The sequence below is a fragment of the Erpetoichthys calabaricus genome, chromosome 2 (genome assembly GCF_900747795.2).
Source record: "Erpetoichthys calabaricus chromosome 2, fErpCal1.3, whole genome shotgun sequence".
Classification (NCBI taxonomy): domain Eukaryota; kingdom Metazoa; phylum Chordata; class Cladistia; order Polypteriformes; family Polypteridae; genus Erpetoichthys; species Erpetoichthys calabaricus.
Genome location: NC_041395.2, coordinates 47018478 through 47045540, shown reverse-complemented (window position 1 = coordinate 47045540; position 27063 = coordinate 47018478). Strand labels below are relative to the sequence as shown.

The following is a 27063-nucleotide window of genomic DNA, read 5'->3' as shown; positions in this document are numbered from 1 at the left end:
TATTTCATTTAATTGATACCCTGTCCAGTGGTGGTTCCTGCCATGTGTTCAGTGATGCTGGGAAAGGTACAGGCTCCCCCACATCCACTGAATACGCAGATTTGAAAATGAATGGATGAAAGACTATTCAAGATAACAAACAATGACTTCTTGACAACAGTGATATTCCCTTAAAAAAACAGAATAGCAACACAGTCATGGATATCAAGACCTATTTATGAACAGACTAGATGATGTTCTGTAGCCATTTAGCTAATAGCTAGTCAAATATGACTGATGAATTGTCTGGTCAAATCTCCTTTGTATATGTTCTTATAGCAAGACCTAGTACTAAAGACAACTATAACAAGAAAACAGCATAATATGGAACTAGCTATAGGGTTAGCTTTGGAGAATCACATATGCCACTAGAGGTGGGAGAAAAACAACAGGATATTGCAAGACATTTCAGCCATTCTATCACTGATATGCCGAGAACAAGTACTACATTTTTCCCCTCTTTTTCCACCATGCATAGATGTAGCAATCCCTGTAGCAGTGTTTTTGTGCCCCATCATCTGTGGGAATGCAGAAACAATACTTGTTTCTGGTACATAACAAAATGCAATCCTCATACATTCCCATGCACTGCAAAAGTTACCACTGCTGCAGTGATCCCAAATGTTCCGTTTTTTATTCAAGTAGTGTCCTGGCATTTATATGGTTTATGCACAGTTGCACAGAAGGAAATGTTTAATCTGGAATATGCAGTTTAATAGTGAATATATAATTCTGTATGGTCACAAATACATGTAAGTAACCTCTGCAAAAACCACTCATTATGTTCAGCTGCAGTGTCTACAAGCTCCTATGTACACTTAGTTTATTCCGTCCTGATTCTTAAAAATAGAGCCATTGGCTAATGCTCCAAATAAACAAACTATAAGGAGGGAATGCAAAGCAAAACACATTTTTTTTTTATTTGATGTCTATCTAGCCTGAAAATGTATTGGTATTTGATAACCGAATAGTGTTTAAAAGTAGAAAATTTGTTTTCTAACTAATATGTTCATTTACACCCTAAAATGACTATAATTTGATTATATGATAAGTTGTTTAGTTTAAGTTGCTCTCTGCCTGTTGTTTCGTATATACTGTATGTCTTTATAACTTCAGGAATTTTCTGCTGTAGTTAGAACAGCACAGCTTCTCGCATAAGGTTTGCTTGCTATCCCTCCTTCTGTAATAAAAGAAATGTAGATGGATTGTAGAATACTTATTTAAAATGAAAATTCAGAATAGTTCAACATGTTTTAGTTGTGTTTGATATTATATTATGAAAACAGAAATAGAAGTGTAGATGTACCTAATGGCAGCATACATTATAGGGTCCCATGAGCTTTAAATGAAATATACTTCTATAAATTCACAGAGTATGTTAAACACGTAAACACTTTAACCTTTATTACTGTTCAAATTATATATACAGTTAGGTCCATAAATATTTGGACAGAGACAACTTTTTTCTAATTTTGTTTCTGCACAATACCACAATGAATTTTAAATGAAACAACTCAGATGCAGTTGAAGTGCAGACTTTCAGCTTTAATTCAGTGGGGTGAACAAAACGATTGCATAAAAATGTGAGGCAACTAAAACATTTTTTTAACACAATCCCTTCACTTCAGGGGCTCAAAAGTAATTGGACAAATTAAATACCTGGAAATAAAATGTGGCTGGGATTGGCTCCAGCAGACCCCCGTGACCCTGTGTTCGGATTCAGCGGGTTAAAAAATGGATGGATGGAAATAAAATGTTCTTCATTTCTAATACTTGGTTGAAAACCCTTTGCTGGCAATGACAGCCTGAAGTCTTGAACTCATGGACATCACCAGATGCTGGGTTTCCTCCTTTTTAATGCTCTGCCAGGCCTTTACTGCAGCGGCTTTCAGTTGCTGTTTGTTTGTGGGCCTTTGTGTCCGAAGTTTAGTCTTCAACAAGTGAAATGCACACTCAATTGGGTTAAGATCAGGGGACTGACTTGGCCATTCAAGAATTTTCCACTTCTTTGCTTTAATAAACTCCTGGGTTGCTTTGGCTGTATGTTTTGAATCATTGTCCATCTGTATCATGAAACGCCGCCCAATCAATTTGACTGCATTTAGCTGGATTTGAGCAGATAGTATGTCTCTGAATACCTCAGAATTCATTCGGCTGCTTCTGTCGTGTGTCACATCATCAATAAACACTAGTGTCCCAGTGCCACTGGCAGCCATGCAAGCCCAAGCCATCACACTGCCTCCACCATGTTTTACAGATGATGTGGTATGCTTTTGCTTTTCTTGCCATCATTCTGGTAGAGGTTGATCTTGGTTTCATCTGTCCAAAGAATGTTTTTCCAGAACTGTGCTGGCTTTTTTAGATGTTCTTTAGCAAAGTCCAATCTAGCCTTTCTAATCTTGAGGCTTATGAGTGGCTTGCACCTTGCAGTGCACCCTCTTTATTTACTTTCATGCAGTCTTCTCTTTTTGGTAGACTTGGATATCGATATGCCTACCCCCTGGAGAGTGTTGTGCACTTGGTTAGCTGTTGTGAAGGGGTTTCTCTTCACCATGGAAATGATTCTGCGATCATCCACCACTGTTGTCTTCCGTGGACGTCCAGGTCTTTTTGCATTGCTGAGTTCACCAGTGCTTGCTTTCTTTCTCAGGATGTACCAAACTGTAGATTTTGCCACTCGTAATATTGTAGCAATTTCTCGGATGGGTTTTTTCTGTTTTCGCAGCTTAAAGATGGCTTCTTTCACCTGCATGGGGAGCTCCTTTGACCGTATGTTGTCTGTTCACAGCAAAATCTTCCACATGCAAGCATCATACCTCAAATCAACTCCAGGCCTTTTATCTGCTTAATTGATAATGACATAGCGACGGACTTGCCCACCCCTGCCCATGAAATAGCCTTTGAGTCAATTGTCCAATTATTTTTGAGCCCCTGAAATGAAGGGATTGTGTTAAAAAATGCTTTAGTTGCCTCACATTTTTATGCAATCGTTTTGTTCACCCCTCTGAATTAAAACTGAAAGTCTGCACTTCAACTGCATCTGAGTTGTGTCATTTAAAATTCACTGTGGTAATGTACAGAACCAAAATTAGAAAAAAATTGTGTCTGTCCAAATATTTATGAAACTAACTGTATATACACAAATAAACAGTCTGGATAGTCCTTTTCATCTTTTGTCTAGAGGACATGGTGTCCATTTCTTCCAAAATGATCTGGAGTACTGATTTTTCTGCCCACAATACACGTTTCCGAGCCCAGAGAAGTCGATGTTGCTTCTGGACATGGTTGACTTACGGCTGCTCTATTGCACAGTAAAGTTTTATGTGGGATTTGTGAATGTAACTCAGAACCGTAATGCTTGTCAAAGTAATCCCTTGTCCATATGGTTATTATCAGCTATTGATGCGTGACGGTTCTTGAGGCAGTGCCGTCTGAGGTATCAGAGATCACAGGTGTTAACTTAGGCTTGTACATTTGCCCTTTATGCATTGAAATTCCTCCAGATTTCTTGAATTGTTTAAGGATATTATGTACTGTAGAGGGACAAATATGCAAATCCCTTCCAATGCTTCTGTGAGGAACATTGTTTGTAAACATTTCAATAATTTTCGCATGCAATTATTGACAAACTGGTGATCCTTTGCCCATCTTTGCTCCTTAAAGACTCAAGACTTTTGTGGATACTGTTTTCGTACCAATTCATGATTACAATCACCTGTTTGAAATCACATCATTAATTATTTTACCTCATTACTGGCCCTAACTTTTTTTGGAATGTTTTACATGCCTGAAATGCAGGAATGGATGCATATTAACCAATAAAATGAAGGTGATCAAACAAAACATGAAATATCTTGGGTTGATACTGTCTGCAATGAAATAAATGTCAAAGAAACAATCACTTTCTTTTATTTGTATTTTACATACCATACCAACTTTTTCCGATTTGGGGTTGTGAATAAAACTAAACCCGATGTTTTATCCATCAATAATTAAATAATTCAAACTATAGCTGCCAGAGTTGGAGTCTAAACCAGCAGTAACAATACAAGGAGAGAATCAGTACATTGACATTGATCAATACTTTTCTACAGCGATCAGAAAAATAAAAAAATCATTAGTAGATGGTTCCTAAAACCCTTTATACGATGAGAGATACATCTTTCTGACAAGTGCTTGTAGATTTTGTTAAAAATCGAAATGTCTTGAAGGTTGCTTAAACCATTAAGGTCAAAATCACTTAAGGGTCTATCAAACTTTTGAACAAATTTGTAATTGCATGTACCTATGTTATGTTCAAATTAGTACCAATCTATAATAATAAAAGGCAAAGCCCTCACTGACTGACTGACTGACTGACTCACTCACTCACTGACTGACTCACTCATCACTAATTCTCCAACTTCCCGTGTAGGTGGAAGGCTGAAATTTGGCAGGCTCATTCCTTACAGCTTACTTACAAAAGTTAGGCAGGTTTCATTTCGAAATTCAAAGAGTAATGGTCATAACTGGAACATATTTTTTGTCCATACACTGTAATGGAGGAGGCGGAGTCACGTATCGCGTCATCACGCCTCCTACATAATCACGTGAACTAAAAACAAGGAAGACATTTACAGCACGAGTCACACGCGGGAACAACGGTAAATGACGTTAATTTTTGACTGTCTTTTAATACTGTGTAAGCATACATATTAACACATGTGCAATTAAACGTGTGCATTTACGGGGTGATTTCTCAGGCTTAAAAGCTCACCTTTTATCAAACGCGGGAAGAAAGGTAACTGACGTTGTTCACTGTCTTTTAATACTGTGTAACCATACATATTAACACATGTCCAATTAAACGTGTGCATTTACGGGGTGATTTCTCAGGCTTAAAAGCTCGCCTTTTACTAAAAAGGTAAATGCTAAACTATTTTCAATCACTTTATTGAAACGCTCCCGTTAAGGATTGCAATAACATATTCGCGAGATAAAAGAACGAAGTAGGGGGAAATGGAGGAACAGCCGCAAACAGCGAAGAGCAAAAAATTAATTAAACAATTGAGAACGGAGCGAGTTAAGCATACAAGCATGTTCATAAGGGAAACAAAGCACGGTGTAAAGCGTAAGTTTAAATTAAGTTTATAGAAACGCTCCCACTGCGGATTGCAATAACATATTCGCCAGATAAAAGTTTAATGAGAAGACACGAGGTATAAACGAACCACACGCCGTGGCGCAACGTTAGGGGCAACAGTTTCAACCATTCTATGATCTGCTTCTCGCAACTGAAAGACGGCACATGGCGGATGTTAGCCGACTTGCTGACCGCAACGTTAGGGGCTTCAACTATGGCGCTGACGCCACATCTCAGTGCCAACACTTTGCAGACTCTACTTAAAAGACATGCCCTCCTCACTGGACAGTTAAAAACACCAATCAAACTAACGATGACATCAAGTATTACCCAATCAAAAGTAGGAAAGGAGGCATCTTCATAAAATGCGTGTGGGATGATTTGCATGAGACGCTGCTTTAAAAAAAAAATGATAAAAAAAATACGGGATAAATCCCGTCCAGTATTGATTCAAAACGGGACGCGCAATTTCATTCTCAAACGTGGCACGATTCCGTATTTTAAAGGACGGGTGGCAACCCTACAGGGCCAGGTAACCACCCATACAATCAGATTGTCATTCAGACTAGGAATGCAATGAATGTAATTACCCCGATCTACATACAAGGCGAAAGTCTTGCAACATTCAAAGATGATGGTTTGTGATAAGTACACCATACAACATAAAAGAGCTTATGAAGCCTTGAACCGAAAAAAGCAAGATCTCAGAGATCGTAAAAAAAAAAATAAGAGGTAATGTCGTTTTACTCGCTGTACATTTTAGTCAAACATTACCAGTTATTCCACGAGGGAGACCAGCAGATGAACTCAACGCGTGTTTAAAATCCATGCTTCTCCCACGCTCGGTTATATGTCGCGTGTTCTCCAGTAGGTGCACCAAAAAATGTATACATTTAAGCATGTAATGGGCAAACAAAAAATGAGGTATACCCGAAGGCACTGCAGTAGTACTTAATGTAACTTTACTTCTTAAATGTTAATGTTTTACTGTTTCATAATTTATACGCTTCTTATATGTTGTTCAAATTCTTTTATCAAAATACCACTGACAGCGCAATGCACGATAACATGGAGTGAATACACCATACGCATCCGCCCACGGCTGCCCTGCTGTGCGCAGATAGGAGTTGATTCTACAATAAAATAAAATAAAGATAAAAAGAGTAAAACAATCATCACCCATAAAGCGTGTGTGTGTATATATGTGTATATATATATGTTGATATGTGGATGTGTATATATATATATATATATATATATATATATATATATATATATATATATATATATATATATATATATATATATATATATATATATGTAGATATGTATATATATGTGTATATGTATATATATGTTTATATGTGTGTGTGTGTATTTTATATATATAAAACACAGCAGCACTCATAACAATGACAACACAATTACATTGACAATCATGTTACGTTATTTTTAAAATGTTTCCTTTTTTTTTCATAACCTCTTTAACACACTACTTCTCCGCTGCGAAGCGCAGGTATTTTGCTAGTCATTAAATACAAGAAAATAGTAAAAATGTTTTTTCTTGGTCCACTTACTCAGTGTGACATCCTTGTACAAACATGTTTCAAAATAGCCAGCAAAACCATGAAGAACTGTGTTGCACTGCACTGGAAACTTGAGAACACAGTATCTGTTGTTATCAATGATTGGGTCTGAGGAGACAAGGAAATAATATGACGTGACACATAACACACACACATTGTATATTTCAAACAAATTAGAAGACAGAAAGGTTACAGCAAAATTATTAAAAATCTTACTTTAAAATAAAAGTGTGTAATTTACATCTCACTTACAATATTTACTACAACTTGGGAGTTAAACAATGTTAAAATGCAGAAAAATTTAAGCATGTTGATTCATACCTACTTAATTAGGATAGCTCAACTTTCCATGTGACAAAATGGAACATAAATCCAGATTAAAGAAATGACAAACAATGCCGTCCTCATTAATATTTATCACTGTTTACTGGTTAATTTCTTTATCACATTTTGTTGCAACTAGGGCTATCTGGATGATTGAAAAAGTTTTGTTGTAAACAAATGGATCACTTTCTCTCTTCTTCAAATCATCAATTAAACAACTGCAAACAACTAAGCCACAGATTCAAAAACAGTTTATATATGGAACAACATTTCTAGATTTATTCTGTAATATCAAATCATATTGAAGAAGGTGTTTTTTCTTTGCATTTTGTGAAATTTGTGATTCCACCTTAGTATGTACTTCAACACGTTTTCAATCAAATCAACAGGTCTAGGTGCTGGGGAACAGATCGGCACAATTTTTAAAAAGCATTCCAAACACACACCACATAAATATCTCAAAATTCTCAGTTACTTATTACCACAATGGACAATATTATGCTATCCTACATTTTTAGTCTTTCTGGAAAAATTGTACTCTCAATGACAAACCACTGCATTAAATTAACTACTGAAATATTTGCAAAGCCAGCTGTACTGAAATACATAAAGGACTTTTATGAAAATCAGGCTCACATCACTGAGGACTGGCGCAAGGGCGGCAAAGGCCTAAAGAGGATCCAATTCAATTCTGAATTGAATATTTTTCCTCTGGGCTCATTCCCACCTCCTTTCCAATTACATTCTACATTGTGTCACAAGGCAACTTAAAGGCATGCGGCTGACAGTACACGAGGCAGCTGTGCTAGAAGAAAAAAAAAGATGGACAACAAAATAAAAAACAAGTGAAAGATGGATATTTCACGAGCTAAATCAAACAGAGACATCTGGAAATTATTTATATGTATTAAAAACTATAGCCCCTAAAACAGGTAACAAAAGCCTTATACAGTCAAGCTCCCAGAATGAACCTGTCTGTGGATTGTGAATGGATCTAGTTCATATCAGTTTGTGAACTTGATGGCAAAAACTTGTTTATCAGCCCTTTGACTCACTATTTTCTGAACCTGCCTTTTCTATTACAGGGTTATAGAGATTCTTAATTCATAAATCAAGTAAAGTATGGATTTTCCCATGATTAGAGAAACAGCACGAATAAAAGCCTGTAGTAACAGGAATCTCCAGGGCCAAGTCTATTAACCAGAGCAGTGTATTATTGCTGCATCTCTTAAAAGCTAACTATGTACATTAGTCTGGCATATGATTAGCACAGAAAATATAATCCAGACTCCCCTAACCACAGTAAATGCTTCCAGCTACCTCTGGGGAATTCTCCATGTCTAAACACCTGTACTGGGATGCACTCTGTAAAATTCTCTTTAGATGTCTAAACCACCTAAATTGGCTGCTTTCAAAGCACTGGATCACTTTCTCTACTACACTGTTTTAATAACAGAATGAAAGACTTAAAATCCTAAGCACGGATAGAATTTTAGCTGCATGTACAACCCTTCACAAAGCTTGTAACCTGTAAGAATGAGGATGTGCAGTGAGTTTTAAAATTAAAAGAATTATAAAAAGACATTATAGCAACTTTGTTATCATACTGTAATATGTAAACAAATGACAAATTTATATATTAGGGTTCTGTTAAAAAATAAGGAGTTTAATTGTATAATTCAATAAAAATAAGTACAAGTAAGGACTATATAATCAATTAAATCTATACATCTTCGTTTGCCTCTCTGCAAAAGTGTGAAGACCCCCTTACAGTTTACTCCATTTGTCTGACAACTGCTGCCTAGATAGCCTTATCAGTGCTGGTTTCAAATACGATAATTTATGATGCCAAACAAAAAGTATTCTAAGAGTGAAAGAGAGATAACTACCCTGCTGTTATTTTCAATTCAATACAAATATAGACATTGTGGCACGCGGCTGGGGGTGGCACCCAGCCGGGACGCCCAGGAGAACAGGAGGAGGGCTCATGCCTCCTCCGGATCACGAGGGGGCGACCACCCTGGTTCTTTTGGGGGCTGCGGGTACAGAGCTGGGAAGCTCAACCCTGTAGGGGCCCGTGGTCACTGCCAGAGGGGTGCCCCAGTGCCTGGAGAGCCCTGGACCTCAGCACTTCCGCCACACCCGGAAGTGCTGGGGGGAAGAAAACTGGGGACACCCGGAGGGCTTCCGGGAGAACAGCCGGCACTTCCGCCACACAGGGGAGTGTCCACGGTGAAATGTCGGGAAGCACTGGAGCCCATCCGGGTGTGTATAAAAGGGGCCACCTCCCTTCAAAGAGGGACTGCAGTCGGGTAGAAGTGGACGAGAGTCGTGTTGGAGAGGAGTGGAGGCGGCCTGAAGGAAGCAGGCACTGGAAGAAGAGGCCTGGACTTTGGGGGATTGGTGCTGGAGGCACTGGGTTTGTGTGTACTGGACCTTGTAAATAGTGTAAATAAACGTGTGTTGGGCAAAAATATGATGTCCGTCTGTCTGTGTCCGGGCTGCTTCTCACAACATATAGAATGGGGCTATGCGTTGGTATACTGCAGAATGATCTTTTTCTTCAGGACATCTGTGTTATGATATACTAAGGAACTTTTGGAACATCTGCTGGAAGAGTAGTATTGATGGTTTCTTCTGCTGAAAAAATAAAAATAAATAATACACATTTCTACCCAAAAGACAGTTAAAGGTTATTGATTTGGTCTCCTGTGTGATGTTACATGATGCCACTCTATTTGCTGTCATTTAGTATCTAGATGAAAGTAATGAAACCAGTTTTGCTCATGTTTCAATACAGTGAAGAAAGTTGACCCCTTCAACAGTAGAACATTATTGCAGGTATGAGAAAACATTTGAAAAATGTTGTGTTTTTCTTTCAACAAGTGTATCAGCCAGCAAGCAAATACACAAACATTCAGATATCCAATCTCCACTGCCATTTCTAGGATTGTCATACATTGCAAGTTCTTTTGTAGAAACTGTTCACAGACATGCAAATAAGAGAGTAATCAGCAATGTCTGGGTCCCCATTTTTAAACTGCTATGTTTGACATCTGATATTGCCAACACACATGCAAACATATCCATACTCCCAATGGATTTATCTGAACATTAGCCACAGAGATTTCTTCCTTCATAAAAAAAACTGTAATCACAATACAAAAAAAAAATGGAATGTCCTTGTCATATATTTTCTCACACTAGTCTATTAAAGGATAAGTTTGGTATTTTTCAAAAACTCTATATTCATATGCTCTAGAAACCTGTGTTCTAAAATGAAGTATTAATTATAAATTAAAAAGAAAAAAAGCACTTCTTCAACAGATTACAAAGGCAGCTCAGAAAAAAACAAGAAACAAAGGCCTTAATACTTACTTAATATGTCCACTTTAAAACAGAAAATGTTTTAATTACAGCACACATACCTTCCATGTTTATGAGGTATGTCTATGATATTTTTCAAATTCCTGGCACTTTTTCCTCACAGAAAAACACTTTGTCTCTTTGTTTACAGTAAGTAGTATGGGTGGAGTTTTCATGTAAACTGAGGTATGGTCCAAATCAGAAGGACTGGATAATCTTATCATATGAATAAATGCAAGTGTCTGTAACTGTTTAGTAAGACAGTACTTTCCAGGTAAATTGGTTTGTAAATGTATAGAACCTTAAGGTAAAAGAAAAAAAAATCCACATTTTAACAAGGTAATCTTTGAGGTATGGGAGGAAGACCAGATAACCAAGGGGAAACTCTGACACACAAAAGAAAATGTGCAAACTCCTTCTAGTCCCTTGGAAATTTGAAGCTTCAACACTAAGCAATGTGCCACATCAGACAGCAAAATCAATAAAGCTACTCTATTAAAGCTGTTAAAAGCTGCAAAGGGCAAAATTATTGCTTCTTTCACTTTAATTTTGGAAAATGGAAAAATGTCTTCTCTGCTCTTTGATTGTTGATAGCTAGAAAAACATCCCCATCAATTAACACAAATGGCAGCCTCATGAAAAAATGTGGGCTTACCCCTGGACTTGTCTAAGTTTTCTAGAGGTAGTAGCAGTAAAAGAAGTGGTGTGCCATAAATGATGCCTCAAGCGATACAATCTATGTATAACTGATCAAAAACTCTTGTTATGTCTTGTAAAAGTAACACAGAGCAATTTGTAATAAATATTGATGTAAACCAGTGCTCACAGTCATTGTCATTAAAAATGATAACAACAGCTAATGCAATTACATGGAGTTGGCCTAGCCATTGTGAAAGCAACTTCAGAGATTGCTTCAGAGACTGAGAAGTGGTCATAAGAATACAGAGCGGTCTTGAGTAAAAAGGAATATAAACAAATGTAAGCAAGATGGAAGGGACGGTCTGCAATAAAATCAAGTGACAAGTTAGAATTGTGCATAAATAAGTGGACCATTTAAAATAACTGGTATCTATTATAACAGCAACTAGAGGATGTAAAAAAAAAAAAAAAAAATCAAGAATCAAATCCAGGTGGAATAAATGGAAGGACCTGTCTGGTAAAATGCATGAAAATAAATTTACATTAAATTTAAACTCCAAGGTGTATAAAGTAATGATTCGATCTGTGATGCTGGTCTGGTCTAGTCTGGACTGAAGCATGGATAATGAGGAGACACGAAGAACAATGTTGAAAAAACAGAAATGAGAATGTGGTGGGGGATTGAGAGACAGAAAAAAGAAAACCGCAGTAGCATGCATAAATGATAAACTCAGAATACACTGAGGTGGTTCAAATATATGTGGAGAATGGATGAACAATATGTGGAGTTGAGGATGTGGCATATTACAGTCTGGAAGACACAAGACCAGAAAGGAAGACATGATGTCTAGTCTAGGAGAGATGATGAAAGTCTAGGACTGCGACCAAATATTGCAGAAAGTGGTCATTTCTGGGGACTGAGAATTCAACCCTAATGAGAAAAAGAGATAGCAGCAAATCTCACTCTGCAGCAAGACACTAGACACTATATTATTTTCCCATTGTGCACCAGCTATTACTAGTTGTCCTGAACCTTGCTGTAGCTACAGGCTGTAAGTATTCCTCAGTCACTACATTTCTGTCTCCTCATTGGTGTATTGTGGTTGCCACAGATGAAGTTTGTCAATAAAGCTAAATATTTTGCCATCTTCATAGATACATCCATGGTTTAAAATGCCTATTTATTTGACTATATTATTTTAAATAATACATTTTCACAAATAAAAAAAACACTCCGAGGGGACAAGTCTCTATACAAAGTATGAATGCAACTCTACCATCCATTAAATACCCTTCTCGCTATGTTCCTGGGAAGCAGCAATAACCATTAGTTCAATATGATCACCTATTTGGCAGAACATGCTACTAATGACAATAATGTTAGGAATTGACAATAATTTTTTTCTAAATTTAGATACATTACAAAGCTGCACTGTGTGTGTGTGTGTGTGGTGGGGGAGGGAATTATATGGTTGCAGTTGGCTGAAGGGCTATAAAATAATATTGCTGGTCAGGTGACTCTCAGCTCCTAGTTATATTGGTATCCTCATTTCAAGCAGAGAAGTGTCCAAATGCCACAGTTATCTCTAAGGCTTTTTCAGCAGCGTAATGATCATTGCTACAAGGCTAGAAAAGTCCAAGTATGGCTCTAGAACAGTGGCTGCAGTTTAACAAAATTGTAACCCTATAGAATATATGTAGACAACACTCAAGTGTGCTATTTGAAGTAGATATTCACCACCAGGTACTTTGAAACAACTGTGAGACACATAGGGACAGTACCTTTGTTCCTCAGTTTCAACACCTTGTCTATGCACTGACTAACTGATGCTGTATTCAGCTGTATCTAATAAACTTGTGACAAAATGTAACTGGAAGTTGATAGTTACGTTTAGAGATACACATTATATCGCTTCAGAATCCATTTGTTAAAATGTAGTAAATAGGTCAGTATAAGCCAAAAATATCCTTAAAGCATATAAAATGCAGGGAAACTGACCTTTGTTGGGATGATGAAAGGTGAAGCATGGTTCTGGTTCAGCAAGCTCATGGAAGTTGTGCAAACGAACAACAAAGGGCATCTCAAACTGTGCCTCTGGATCCCGGTCCTTTTCACGACATGTTCGTACCTCATTGTACAACTTGGAAGATGAGATGGGCGCCAGATATGAGGTATAAGAACAGGGGATACTCACTCCGTCCTCTGGAAAAGAACAATGTAATTAGGAATCTAATGGCATAAATTAAATATTCTTCTAAAATATAATGGCAGCTAAAGGCTAATTTACAGATAAACAATCACATTTTTGTCTACTTAATTGAGACCAGGTTAATAGTCTAGGCCTTGTGTATTCCAACAATAGTTACAAGTATATAGTAAGATGACATAAAAGCATCACTGTTCTGCATATTCCTGGTACCTCCACCTTGTGCTAGCAGTAGTGTTACCTGTCTGGGCCAGAGTCTGGCTTGTTAGTACTAATACTTTGTTTTTCAAATCTACTTTGTCAAACTGAAGAAAATGGTTAGAGATTAAGAACTTTCAAAATGTGTCAAATTTTGAGTCGTGGTATATTTACTTACTGTCTTCATCCATATGTTCTAAATTGTTCACCTATCACCAACCTTAACGTTTTCATTATACATGCCAATTCTCACGTTGTTGAGAATGGATCAATAGCAGAGCAAAGCTAGGAAGCTATCAAACCAGCACAGCACTCTCTCTTCCTCATAGGTTGGAGCTGAATTGAATTTAGTTTTGTTAAGTTTGACTTGTTTGCAGCTGAATTGAATTTAGTTTTGTTAACTTTGACTTGTTTGTATGGAATGTTATTTGCTTTTAATAAATTCAATAAAAACAATTAAACAGTACAGCACTAATGAGTAGGTGAAATGCAGCTCTTAAGTGCAAAACATATCTTTATGCAGACAATGCAATCTTGATTTAACCAATCAATAGTTCTATAATGTTTCCTGAGGTCTTTTCTCATTAATTTTACTAACTGTCTGTGTCATAACAGAAGAACTTAAACAAAAAAAAAGGTATGGGCTGCCAATTATAAAAAAGCACATTCTGACATTAATATACAGTAATCCCTCACCTATCGTGGGGGTTACGTTCCAGAGCCCCCCGCGATAGGTGAAAATCCGCGAAGTAGCGATCTATATTTATTTTATTATTTATACATATTTTAAGGCTTTATAAACCCTTCCCACACTCTTATAAACGTTACTCACTCTCTTGTTAACCTTTCCCACACTCTTATAAACACTTCCTATGCTCTTAAACACTTTCTACATTCTTAAACACCTCAGACCAACACTGCACGCAGCGATCAGACGTCAATGTGTCTGCACTCGCTTTGTGAAGGGGGGCAGCTGAACTCACGCTGAGCAGAAATGGTCTTTGTGCTGCTTCTGCCAAAATGCCTGCTTGTCGTGCGTTCGGAAGGAGGAGGAGTGTGTGTGTGTGTGTGTGGGTGTGTGTGTGAGGGCTGAACGCACGTTCGCTCAAACCCCCCTCCCCGGAGGCACAGTTCACATTGTCAAGGGGGTGGGGAGCTGAATGAACGCTAAGGAGAAGTGGACTTTGTGCTGGCTTTGTGCTGCTTGTCGCTCTGCCTGTCAATAATTTAAAAGCCTATACATCACCAATTTTCCTGTCTCACTGTCTTGTCTTGCGTGAAGTTAAAATGTTTTATAATAGTGAGATGTTACTCATATCCTTAGCCCGACATCCACATATCATATGTGTTAACAAAGTGTGTTTTATAAGTTTACATGTGTTTAAAGCATGTGGGATGGGTATTTTAAGGCTTAAACTATAAAAATGTTTATTTATATGGTCTTTCTATATCGCTGATTTTCTCCTGTTGCTGATGGGTCTGGAACATAACTTCCGCGATAGGCGGGCAATCACTTGTATTTAAAAACCCGCGAAGTCGTGAATCCGCGAAAAGTGAACCGCGAAGTAGCGAGGGATTACTGTAGTACATTCTTCATTAAAGAAGTTGGTATTGAAACAGAATAAATGAGTTCTTTATAGGCTGTTCTAGTACAATTTATTTTCAGTGATGTGAAATTTAAATAAAAACTATTATGCATATAAATATTTCTGCATACCTTTAAGCAAGTGTTGAGCACCATCAAGACATTCTGGGGATAGCTCATTATCACCAAATGATCCTAAAAGCTCACTAACAATAATGTCAGCTTTTTCAGGTGCTTCCCACTCACGCATATCACATGATACAACTGTTACCTGATCACCCCACTCCTCAAAACGCCAATTCTCCAGCCTATATGAAAACAAACAGAAGTCACCAATATTTGTTGTTTCTGTAATAGTACCACTCTATGTTTTTTAACAGAACACTTCTCACTTATATTAAAAAAGAAAGATGCAATACTTGTCAGATGGAATTCTGAACCAGTTTATAGCAGGGTGATTTCAGAACTCTATGGAAGCCTCACTGTTAAGACAGTTGCCCCATGCTGTATTAAGATAGGTTTATTTTTTTTTCTTAAAGCCTAAGGAATCTTAAGAAATATACTAGCATCTATGCAATTCTTTAGTCTCATCCCAAAAAATGTTAGTGCAAAGTCACACATAACTTACGTTACTACGGCATTTGGGTTCTTCTCCACAGCATACACTTTAATCTTACGATCAGCTTGCTTAGCAGCTCTTAGAGAGGCATTAACTAATGGTCCTCTGCCAGCGCCCAATACCATTAGTACCCTACAAAATAACCAGTCAGTTTTGAAATGCATACAGGCCCAAAAAGCTCAAAGTAAATATTAGCGGTCTCACTACTCACTGTGAAACACTGTCCTTTTGTTCTTCAGGTACCCTGTCAAGTAGACACTTGTAAACAGCCTGCAGAAGCAATAAACCATATTTTATAACATGCACACACATTGATAGTATTGGTAATTTATTTCACTAAATATTGTTGTGGGAGAGAACAGTTTTGGTCTGCAACAAATATAGTTAACACTGAAATAAGGCATATTTACCTGTTGGTATTGTGAGTACTTTATAGGGTCCTTCTCAAATACTTCATAGGTTTGAGATTCTAGATTATCCATAAGAGGCTAAAATATTAATGCAACAAAAAGGCATTCAAAAGATGAAGGAAAAGTTAATCTTGCATACAGTATTAACAGTATATGGATAATTTAAGATTTTTTAAAACCCAGATGTACTCCTGAGCCTGCTTTTACTAGCACAGCAGCTGCAGCATATTCCAAAAGTCCAGGATGAGTTTCAAGCCTGTTTCAAGCAATAATCTTACAAATGTCTTACCATGTACAGTTTCATAAAGAGTCAGCATGTCTTTGGATTATGAGGGGGGAAAAAACAAGGTTTCCAAAGGAAAGCCATGTAAACAAAGTGCACAAAGGCAAAAAAGCACAATAGCCATAAACACAAGTAGGTGTCAGGTTACTATGCTGAAACAACCTGTATTATGTAAATATCCTTCTATAATAGAAACAGAAGCAGCTTGTATAAATTATAAAGATTTAGTAATTGCATAGTATAAAAAGGAATGCATTCTACACATATCTGACAATTTTCAGATACAAGCATAACACATTGAAATGTCATTGGGGTGCTTTCATCATAATGACAAAGAGCAGGGCCTCCAAACTCAGTTCAAGAATAAAGAAACTTAAAACTTTTCATTACAAAATTGATAAAATATAGTTTATAACTGAGGACATGATAACTTCTAATGGCTCTTCTTTAATTCTCTTATCAAATAATTCATAAGCTGTTTTATTAAATAGAAAAAACTAACGGATTAGTTACAGTTTAATACAAAACAGCACCATGCACACAAATGTAAATATATACATTAAAAAATACATTTAATTCTTCAAAATGATCAAAATTAAAAAAGTAAAAATGTGTATTGCTACATTGTAAAAAGGTTTGTTAAAAAGAATAAATAACTTTCAAATAAAATCGATTACTTTCCTAACAAAGTAATGTTAACTTATATTCTGTTAAAACCGGGCCTGTAATATTTTGTTATACATAATGAAACATAACATAATGAAAAGTAAAATCTCAGGAAATAAATCTAAGAAAATGGATTAAGTGAATTGGAAACTATTGTTTAAAAAGATGCAGCTTTATTATTTTTACCTTTAACACTAGAATTACCAGAGCATACGAAAAAACTCATAGATCCGTCCCACTTTAAATTGCTTCTTAAATCCGTTCGCACCTCTCCGTAATCGTCTTTTGTCTTCTAAATGTGCAGATAAAGACAAGCTGCAAACAGCCGACTATTCCATCCCCCAACCGACTTAGAACATGCACGAACTTCTCCCAGCTCATGCCTTGATTGATTATCTGGGAGTGAAGTGGAGTTTTGGAGTGGAAATAATAGATTGTTATTTGGAACACATGCATTTCATGTGTGTTCCATTTCTACAGTAATCTGTGTAAACACATTTTTAAAACAAACATTTTTCATATTCTAGTAGTAAATGACAAAATGTAGGCATAAATATATGAAGCCTGAAGTCCAAATATCAAAGAAACACTTTCACGAAAGGTACAAATATAACAGAACAAGTGCGCTTTTATTCAAAAATATAACTGCAGAAAAAAAAAAAGCCGCCTTAGTGTGCAACATTGACACTCATTTACTATGATGGCCCCGTGGCGCAACAGTATTAGTTGCTGACTGGGAATCAAAAGGTCACAAGTTTGATCCTGCATGACTCCCTTTTGAGAAGTGAACTGCTCTTATTTTTACTATTTTAGAATAAAGATATTTTTTATTTTATATATTTTTTTTCAGTCTGTAACAGCCGGTGTAATTTATGATATTTGTAAAGGTTAGCTTTGTTTTTTTTAGGGATGCACCGATACCACTTTTTTGGAAAACGAGTACGAGTACTTGCATTTAAGTACTCGCCGATACCGAGTACTTGCCGATACCGAGTACTTAATAAAAACATGATTTAAATTTACAGGTAACAGCTTTAGTCATATAATTTAACAAAAAAAACAAGAAACTCTCGTCTATCCACTGGGAGGTTAGGCTAATTAGCGACACGGGGCTAACACTGCTTGTCCAAATATCCGTGGTGAAACTAAACGCAGAGGAGGCTTGCAGTAGGCTGTGGATATGTTTTTTCACGGAGTCGTGTAGTTTAGGCAGCTCCGTGTCAGTCATGTAGCGGCGGCTTGGGATATCATATCTGGGCTCCAGAACATGGAGGAGACGCAGGAATCCCACATTTTCTACCTCCGAGAGTGGCTGGTCACTCAATGCAATGTACTCGATAATTGCCTGTGTTATTTTCACAGCACATGGATTGTCTCTGGACATTTTCTCTCGTCTTGCAAGAGTTTGCTGCAGCGTGGGTTGTGTTGGGTAAACTCTTTGTACTCGTTGTCGTGTTGGGATTTTAGGTGCTTGATTAAATTACTTGTGTTAAATGCGCTACCTTTTGAGCCTCCTCTGGACAATTTCGCTGAGCACAATTTGCAGTCCGCCTTTGTTTTGTCGTCTTCATTCACTTTGAAATAGTTCCACACGGCTGACATGTCTCGCCTCACCTTGCCTTCTCCCCGCTCTGAGCTGTAGCCGGGGCCTGGGGGCGGGCACTCGGCACCTGTGATTAACCCCTTACATGCCGCTCAAACATAGACATTTCTCAGACCGTGGTATTGGTCCCCGGTATCGGGGGACTTTTAACGAGTACGAGTACTTTAGAAAATGTGGTATCGAGGCCGATACCAGATACCCGTTTCGGTATCGGTGCATCCCTAGTTTTTTTTTATTCACTTTTCATTCTCTCAGTCGCATTCAGGATCCTTCCCTACCCCATCTGACACTGCTGTTTTCACATAAAGACGCGCTATAGCTCTGCAGTGAATCACGATACATACGACCGCGTGTTTTTTTCCCCCCAATCTTGCCAGTCCCCACATGTTGCTTTATGCGGTTTCTTTTGTACTTCAGGACATGCAGAGGAAAGCATAGTAAAGAGCAGTAACTTCAGCACTATATGCAATCATCAGACACTCCCCATCTGACACTGCTGTTTTCACATAAAGACGCACTATAGCTCACCCAAGGAGCGCCTTTCCTATATTTATGACATGTGTACTTGTTGCAGTGTACACACCTCTCTGTGCTATGGTTCCTATTACACTGAAAAAGCACCTGTAATTTGCAGCTCTATTCATTATCTCAAAACAAATGTATGTGACGTTTTGAAGAAATCATTTTATGACGCGAATAGTACCAATCAGAAAACAACATCAAAGTAATGCAATATTATTTGAAAATGAACAGCGTCAGATTGGGTGTGATTTATACTGGCGCTGTTACTTAGAGTCAGATCGGGAGCTGAATAAGTTCCTGTTCTGACTCTAAGTAAAAAAGCATGAATTAATCAACAGAAATAACTGCGATCGACATTTTAAACTTAACGATTTATAGTGCATACCAATTTATACATTTTATGTCCGTTTGAGGCTACAAAGAAAAAAAAAACACTTTCTCCCCAATGGGGAATCGAACTCGGGTCTCTACAGCGCGGCAGGGCTGCCGTGCTCTGTCAGCAAATCTCAGCGTTACGCCACGGAAGGTGTTGTGACATTCTTGAACCTTTTGTGAAAGTATTTATTTGTTGTTTGGCCATCAGGCTTCACACATTCTATAGTTTATGCCTACATTTTGTAACATTTATTACTAAAATATGAAAAAGTTTCTGTTTTAACAATGTGTTCCAAATAACGCGTGTTCCAAATAGCGATCTATTATTTCCACTCTAAAACTCCAGTTCAGTCACTCCTAGATAATCAAACAAGGCATGAGCTGGGAAAACTTAGTGAACGTTTTGCGATGGTGGAGGATTGAATAGCCGGCTTTTTGCTGCTCGTCTTAATTGGCACATTTAGAAGACAAAAGAGAGGTGAGAACGGTTTTAAGGTTGATCGGATCTACGAGTTTTTTCGTAGACTCTGGTAATTCTAGTGTTAATTTTTTTTTGAAGGAGTTAACAGCATTTTGCTTTATTAAGGTTACTCTATCCTATAAGTCTCAGAAAGAGAAGAGAGGAAAAGAAATACGAGCACCATTAAACCATTTATTATTATGTACTAGTGTAAATCAGTAAAAGACACTTAAACATGAGACAAATGTAACTGGTGTGATGTATCCATCCTTTCTATTAACTGCCTGTAAAGCAGCACTAACCATAAAGGCAAAATGATCAAGCACTTTGTACTACAATAGAATAAAAATGCTGATTTTTATTTTATTAAAACTATTAGTATGCATTATTATAAGAACTGAGTATATACAGAAGGCAGCCTACTTTGTCACAGATAGTGTGACATGCTGAGCAGTGATAATGAGCCCAGCTGGGACTTCTACTTCCACTAGATAAGATTACAGGTCTAAGTCCAAGAGGAAACTGACCTATAGTTAGGGAAAACCTGCTACATTTCAAATATAGCGGGTTTTGGGGTCGGGAGGGAGACAGAGAGATGTGTAAGTAGTACAAGTTGTTGTTATAGCACTTGTCACATGTACAAAATTGTGAAATGTTAAATTGTTACTTGCATTTCCAACCAACATGCACCATATCTCCATTAGTTCTTCCATCATGTACAACATACTCCAGTTAAAATGTATTCTAACATTTCAAATGCAATTTATGGATCTACTGTGCTATTTTTAAAAGATCAGAGCCAAAGTAGCAATACAATATTTATTAATAATTTATAAAGGATGATTTTTTTTTATTGTTACCTATTGGAATAAAAAGTAGCTTTCAACAATCTCAACAAAGGATTGTATTTGCAATAATATAAAAGATACAGTGCACCCAGAAAGTATTCACAGTGCATCACTTTTTCCACATTTTGTTATGTTACAGCCTTATTCCAAAATGGATTAAATTCATTCTTTTCCTCAGAATTCTACACACAACACCCCATAATGACAACGTGAAAAAAGTTTACTTGAAGCTTTTGCAAATTTACTAAAAATAAAAAAACTGAGAAATCACATGTACATAAGTATTCACAGTCTTTGCTCAATACTTTGTCGATGCACCTTTGGCAGCAATTACAGCCTCAAGTCTTTTTGAATATGATGCCACAAAAGCTTGGCACACCTATCCTTGGCCAGTTTCGCCCATTCCTCTTTGCAGCACCTCTCAAGCTCCATCAGGTTGGATGGGAAGCGTCGGTGCACAACCATTTTAAGATCTCTCCAGAGATGTTCAATCGGATTCAAGTCTGGGCTCTGGCTGGGCCACTCAAGGACATTCACAGAGTTGTCCTGAAGCCACTCCTTTGATATCTTGGCTGTGTGCTTAGGGTCATTGTCCTGCTGAAAGATGAACCATCGCCCCAGTCTGAGGTCAAGAGCGCTCTGGAGCAGGTTTTCATCCAGGATGTCTCTGTACATTGCTGCAGTCATCTTTCCCTTTATCCTGACTAGTCTCCCAGTCCCTGCCGCTGAAAAACATACCCACAGCATGATGCTGCTACCACCATGCTTCACTGTAGGGATGGTATTGGCCTGGTGATGAGCGGTGCCTGGTTTCCTCCAAACGTGACGCCTGGCATTCACACCAAAGAGTTCAATCTTTGTCTCATCAGACCAGAGAATTTTCTTTCTCGTGGTCTGAGAGTCCTTCTGGTGCCTTTTGGCAAACTCCAGGTGGGCTACCAGGTGCCTTTTACTAAGGAGTGGCTTCCGTCTGGCCACTCTACCATACAGGCCTGATTGGTGGATTGCTGCACAGATGGTTGTCCTTCTGGAAGGTTCTCCTCTCTCCACAGAGGACCTCTGACAGAGTGACCATTGGTTTTTGGTCACCTCCCTGACTAAGGCCACTCACCCCCCCGATCGCTCAGTTTAGATGGCCGGCCAGCTCTAGCAAGATTCCTGGTGGTTTCGAACTTCTTCCAGTTATAGATGATGGAGGCCGCTGTGCTCATTGGGACCTTCAAAGCAGCAGAAATTTTTCTGCAACCTTCCCCAGATTTGTGCCTCGAGACAATCCTGTCTCGGAGGTCTACAGACAATTCCTTTGACTTCATGCTTGGTTTGTGCTCTGACATGAACTGTCAACTGTGGGACCTTATATAGACAGGTGTGTGCCTTTCCAAATCATGTCCAATCAACTGAATTTACCACAGGTGGACTCCAAATAAGCTGCAGAAACATCTCAAGGATGATCAGGGGAAACAGGATGCACCTGAGCTCAATTTTGAGCTTCATGGCAAAGGCTGTGAATACTTATGTACATGTGCTTTCTCAATTTTTTTTATTTTTTATAAATTTGCAAAAATCTCAAGTAAACTTTTTTCATGTTGTCATTATGAGGTGTTGTGTGTAGAATTCTGAAAAAAAAAATGAATTTAATCCATTTTGGAATAAGGCTGTAACATAACAAAATGTGGAAAAAGTGATGCGCTGTGAATACTTTCCGGATGCACTGTATATCATTTCTTTAATTGATTAAAATTATACATACCTGAAGTGGAGACTGCAAGTAATCTTCATAACCTTTGGAGAAAAGCTCATAAGAATTGGGCGCTGGTCTATTCTGGTTTAGGTACTCCAGGTATTGCAAGTATGAGCGGAATTCCTTATCGGAATGCCTATTTGTACCCGTAAAAATAAACTGAGTCTCTAACTAAACACAAGAAAAAAACAAAATATTGTATGGATTAATGTTTACAATACCTTTCAATTTAATAACACGCAATAAATGAATGAGAAACAGTTTTGTACCAAATATTTAAGGCCTTTAAAAATTCTAAACACAGTTTCTATAAGGAATAGCCTATTTAGAATAGGCAAATATCTTCCAGTTTCTATTATTAAAACATTCTTCTGGTTTCCAATATAAACCTGGGGAACTATGTTCTAAGTCCAAGAACCACCACCCTTCAATTAAAAAAAACATCCTGATATGGCTTATATTTGCTTTTAATTGAAATTACTGGTAACTTTTCTACTGTCATGTCGTAAGAGTATTTCAATTGAAAAGAGTGTTGTAAATTTTTAAACATGTCTCACCTTAAATAATCTGAAGATAATTTTCTGGTGAGATTTGGATAATACAGGAAATCCCTTTTTATTGGTCAGAAAAATGTTGGTAGACAAAACAGCAGCTTTTATTGGTTCCCCAAGCCACTTGTCAATCACAGTATCTGAAGGCAGATCAGCACCAATCTCTATTGCTAAAAAAACATAATTTGAAAATTAGCTTATATCACACAGCTGTCTAGAGTTTAAACAAAAAATCTGAACAAATTCTAGATCTATGGTCAATGCAGAGGAACAAAAAGTTCAGGTACAGCAGCTGTTTCACTCTTAGGTAGCAGGAGTGTAATATTACTGACTTTTGTCTGTACAACAGTAAACAACAAAACCATCAAAGTGTGTTATGGTGTGTATACATACTGTCCAATTTTATGCCAAAACTTGGAAAAAAACAACTTTCACACAAGACACACAATAACAGACTAGAATTCTTATATAGTAAATTACTGTTTGTCGCATCAAATATATGCTAGATATTTACAAAGGTTTTGAAACTCAGCCCCTTTCCACATGACTTTAATTGATCCAATCAATTGATCCAACTGATCTAATCTGGAAGGAGCAGGTTTGTGATTGAACTCACCATTCTTACTTGCATGGACAGAACATCCCATTTCTAACACCAGGGCTTTGGATTTGAAAGTAACTATTCAAATATAATTCACATTTATTAAAAAAGGTCTTATGTGAAGGCAAAAGCTGACATTCAATTGTAAAAGAGCAACTCGTTTTACTTGCACTAATTCTGGCATTGAGTTGATGCGTTAAAAACAAATCGTTCAACAAGAAAAAATATATTATGTATAACAGAAGTAGGTAAATACCAAAACACCAACATCCACAGAGTAGAAAAGGTATGTCTAGTGTACACTGCTGTATTTCTAAAAAAATTTAGTATATGTCATTTGTCGAATACGTTTTGAGAAAAAAAAACACACGGCCCGATGTTGCAGTCGGGACAGCTGAATGTTACTTTGTGCACTGCTTTTATATTTTTTTCATTTGCTTGCACATGAGGGTAGAATGTCAGTGCCTGACTACAGGCTAACACAGTGCAAGGTTCAGCGACTTCCACATTTCCCCTGACATGAACACTGAAGTTACCGCATTGTGAACGACACGTAGAGGGTGAAGCTTTACGTGACCGAATTCAGTGGGCATATCATAGCAGTTTGGTCACATAGAGCTGTATTATGCATCAGTTTCATTTTCTGTGTCAATGTCTGACGACCAATTCAATTCGCCCCAAACATAAATATTGATGCGCTACCGAAGAGTGGCAAAACATATAGAAATATCCATGTTATTTTGCACCATTATGTTATTTCATCATCTACATCGCAGCAGATTTATATCCTGAGTGTTATTTGGGCTTAAAAATGTAATGTAAACATCAACTTTGAGTGTGACTCATGGTTAACCGTAACTGCACAAAATTCCAAGCCCAAGTCACAATCTGGGGTTAACGCCAAAGAGGTTAATGCTAAGATGTTCTCATTAAAGCAAATGGGAAATGACTTTTATAATTCTGATTTTTCTTTTATTACATAACTTTAAAATGCCCGTTTCAAAGAGTCAACATGACATAAATTGTCCCACAAATAGTAACCCCAGTCCCACAAATAGTACCCCAAACCTGCTGGTTTGACACATAATGCCAAAAACAATGAGGTGTAAAAAAAAAAATATATTCAGGCCGCCTTTATTAAAATACTACTGCATTTGAAGACAAGAAAAAAAAAAAAGAAGTAGACAGACTGTGCGGCCCATGACTTGATATTGTGATGCTTTTCTGGGTGAGTCCACAGGTGTCAACTGGCTTTTTATTCTGAATGGTGCGAGATAAATGGCACTCAGCCATCCAAAACACAAGTTCACTTCCTATCTGCTTGCCTCTTGCCTGCTCTTTTAGTCGCTCACTATTCTCACCCTGTCATGTAACTGGAATATTTAAGCCCTATTTTTTGGATAGTTTGACAGCCCTAGGCTACACTGCAAACAAAAAAATTGCTGCCGATGTTAGACCAGTCGGCACAGTGGCAGCGCTGCTGCCTCGCAGTTAGGAGACCCGGGTTCGCTTCCCGGGTCCTCCCTGCGTGGAGTTTGCATATGCAGGTTAGGAGGACTGGCGATTCTAAATTGGCCCTAGTGTGTGCTTGGTGTGTGGGTGTGTATGTGTGTGTCCTGCGGTGGGTTGGCACCCTGCCCGGGATTGGTTCCTGCCTTTGCCCTGTGTTGGCTGGGATTGGCTCCAGCAGACCCCTGTGACCCTAGGGCCAATTTAGAATCACCAATCCACCTAACCTGCATGTCTTTGGACTGTGGGAGGAAACCGGAGCGCCCGGAGGAAACCCACGCAGACACGGGGAGAACATGCAAACTCCACGCAGGGAGGACCCGGGAAGCGAACCCGGGTCTCCTAACTGCGAGGCAGCAGCGCTACCACTGCGCCACCCGTGTATATTTATATGATAAATAAATATTTTAGTGCAAGCTAAGTAAAAAAATAATTCTTTACAAGATTGATCATTTTGTCATTGTTGTGGTTCTGATGCTGCACTGTAAGCATAACAGCCTTTAAGGATTGTTTAAACTAGGGGAAGGCTAGGGAGTTTAGGACAGGCCAGGTTTAGAACCAACATGATGTGAGCCTATCTAGATTTAGCATTTTTGTAATAACCAGGATAGAATTCAGGGTGAAGAGGTGATTTAACACCTAAGGTCAAATGAACATAAAATACAAATCTCAATGTTTTGGTGGAGTGTGGATGCAAAGACTAAAATTGTGAAGCTTAACTTTGGTAGGACAAATTTGATGCTGGAAAGTCTAAAAGGGATTAATAAACTTTTCTAAAAAATGTTTTTCATATAATATAGGACAGACATAACCCAAAATTTGGAATAAGTACGAAATTAAAAAAAAATATATAGGTGGATAATAAAGTGTTGAAAAATAAGCTGCAAAAGAAAAAACAAATGTATAAAACATTTAAGACTGATAACTCCAATGCAAAACGTAGGGCATATGAGAGCATAAGGGAAATCATTAATAAACAAATTAGGGAAACTAAAAGGCAGTTAGAAAAGAATATAGCACATAAAGGTACAAAAATAACCCAGATACAGTATTTTTCAGTATTTTAGTAGTAAAAAACAGTCAAGGAGGTGAAGTGTATCAGAATTCTAAAGGGCAATTAAATATACAGACAGTGAAATAGTAAATGTTCTAAATATGTATTTTTTGTAGTCTTCGATTGTCAGGAAATGAATAACCTTCCAGTGGTACCAGAGACTAGTAAGGAGGTACTGAGTGATTTGGAAATTGTAGAGCTTGTAGGTTACAGTCAAACACATCACCAGAATTAGACACAATTTGAGTGCTTAAGGAGGTTAGTGAGCATATGTTTGTGCACTGGGGAGACTCTGATGGACTGGAAAACAGCCAATATTATCCTGTTATATAAAAAGGGGGATTGGGCAGATCCAAGAAATTATAGGCCATTAAGCTTAATATGCACCACCTGTAACTTAGAGACTGAATTATTAAGGAAAATACTGAGCAACACGTGGTAAGAACGGGAGTTTTACTAAAGAGTCAGCAAGATGAACAAGAGCATACAATCAGAATGTTGCATGTATTATGTATCTTGACTTTTAAAAAGCATTCAACAAGGTACCAAATAAGAGGTTGGGCATCAAACTAGAAGAAGTGGGAGTACAGGGTGTAGTATGTTAAAGGGTACAGAATGGGCTACAACAGTTCCTTCAGTTACTATCTGCAGCTTGTGACCATAGGAGGGGGGAAGGAACGCATATCGACTGGTAAACTGGGAGCTTTGTCTTTTGGCTCAGCTCGGTCTTCACCATGACTGACCGGTACAATGTT

The 27063-nt window shown here is 37.8% G+C and overlaps 1 protein-coding gene across 1 annotated transcript in view; it reads right to left on the bottom strand.

Annotated features, from left to right (window-relative positions):
• The window catches only part of prmt5 (protein arginine methyltransferase 5), an 88586-nt gene that overhangs the window by 7229 nt on the left and 54294 nt on the right, over positions 1 to 27063 (bottom strand). Inside the window, exons 7-14 of the mRNA XM_028793729.2 lie at positions 23151 to 23314; positions 22603 to 22764; positions 16096 to 16173; positions 15897 to 15955; positions 15695 to 15817; positions 15199 to 15374; positions 13076 to 13279; positions 6739 to 6855 (exon numbers count right to left, since the gene is read on the bottom strand). Of these exons, the coding sequence (XP_028649562.1) occupies positions 6739 to 6855; positions 13076 to 13279; positions 15199 to 15374; positions 15695 to 15817; positions 15897 to 15955; positions 16096 to 16173; positions 22603 to 22764; positions 23151 to 23314 (1083 nt within the window). The remainder of the gene's footprint in view (positions 1 to 6738; positions 6856 to 13075; positions 13280 to 15198; positions 15375 to 15694; positions 15818 to 15896; positions 15956 to 16095; positions 16174 to 22602; positions 22765 to 23150; positions 23315 to 27063) is intronic.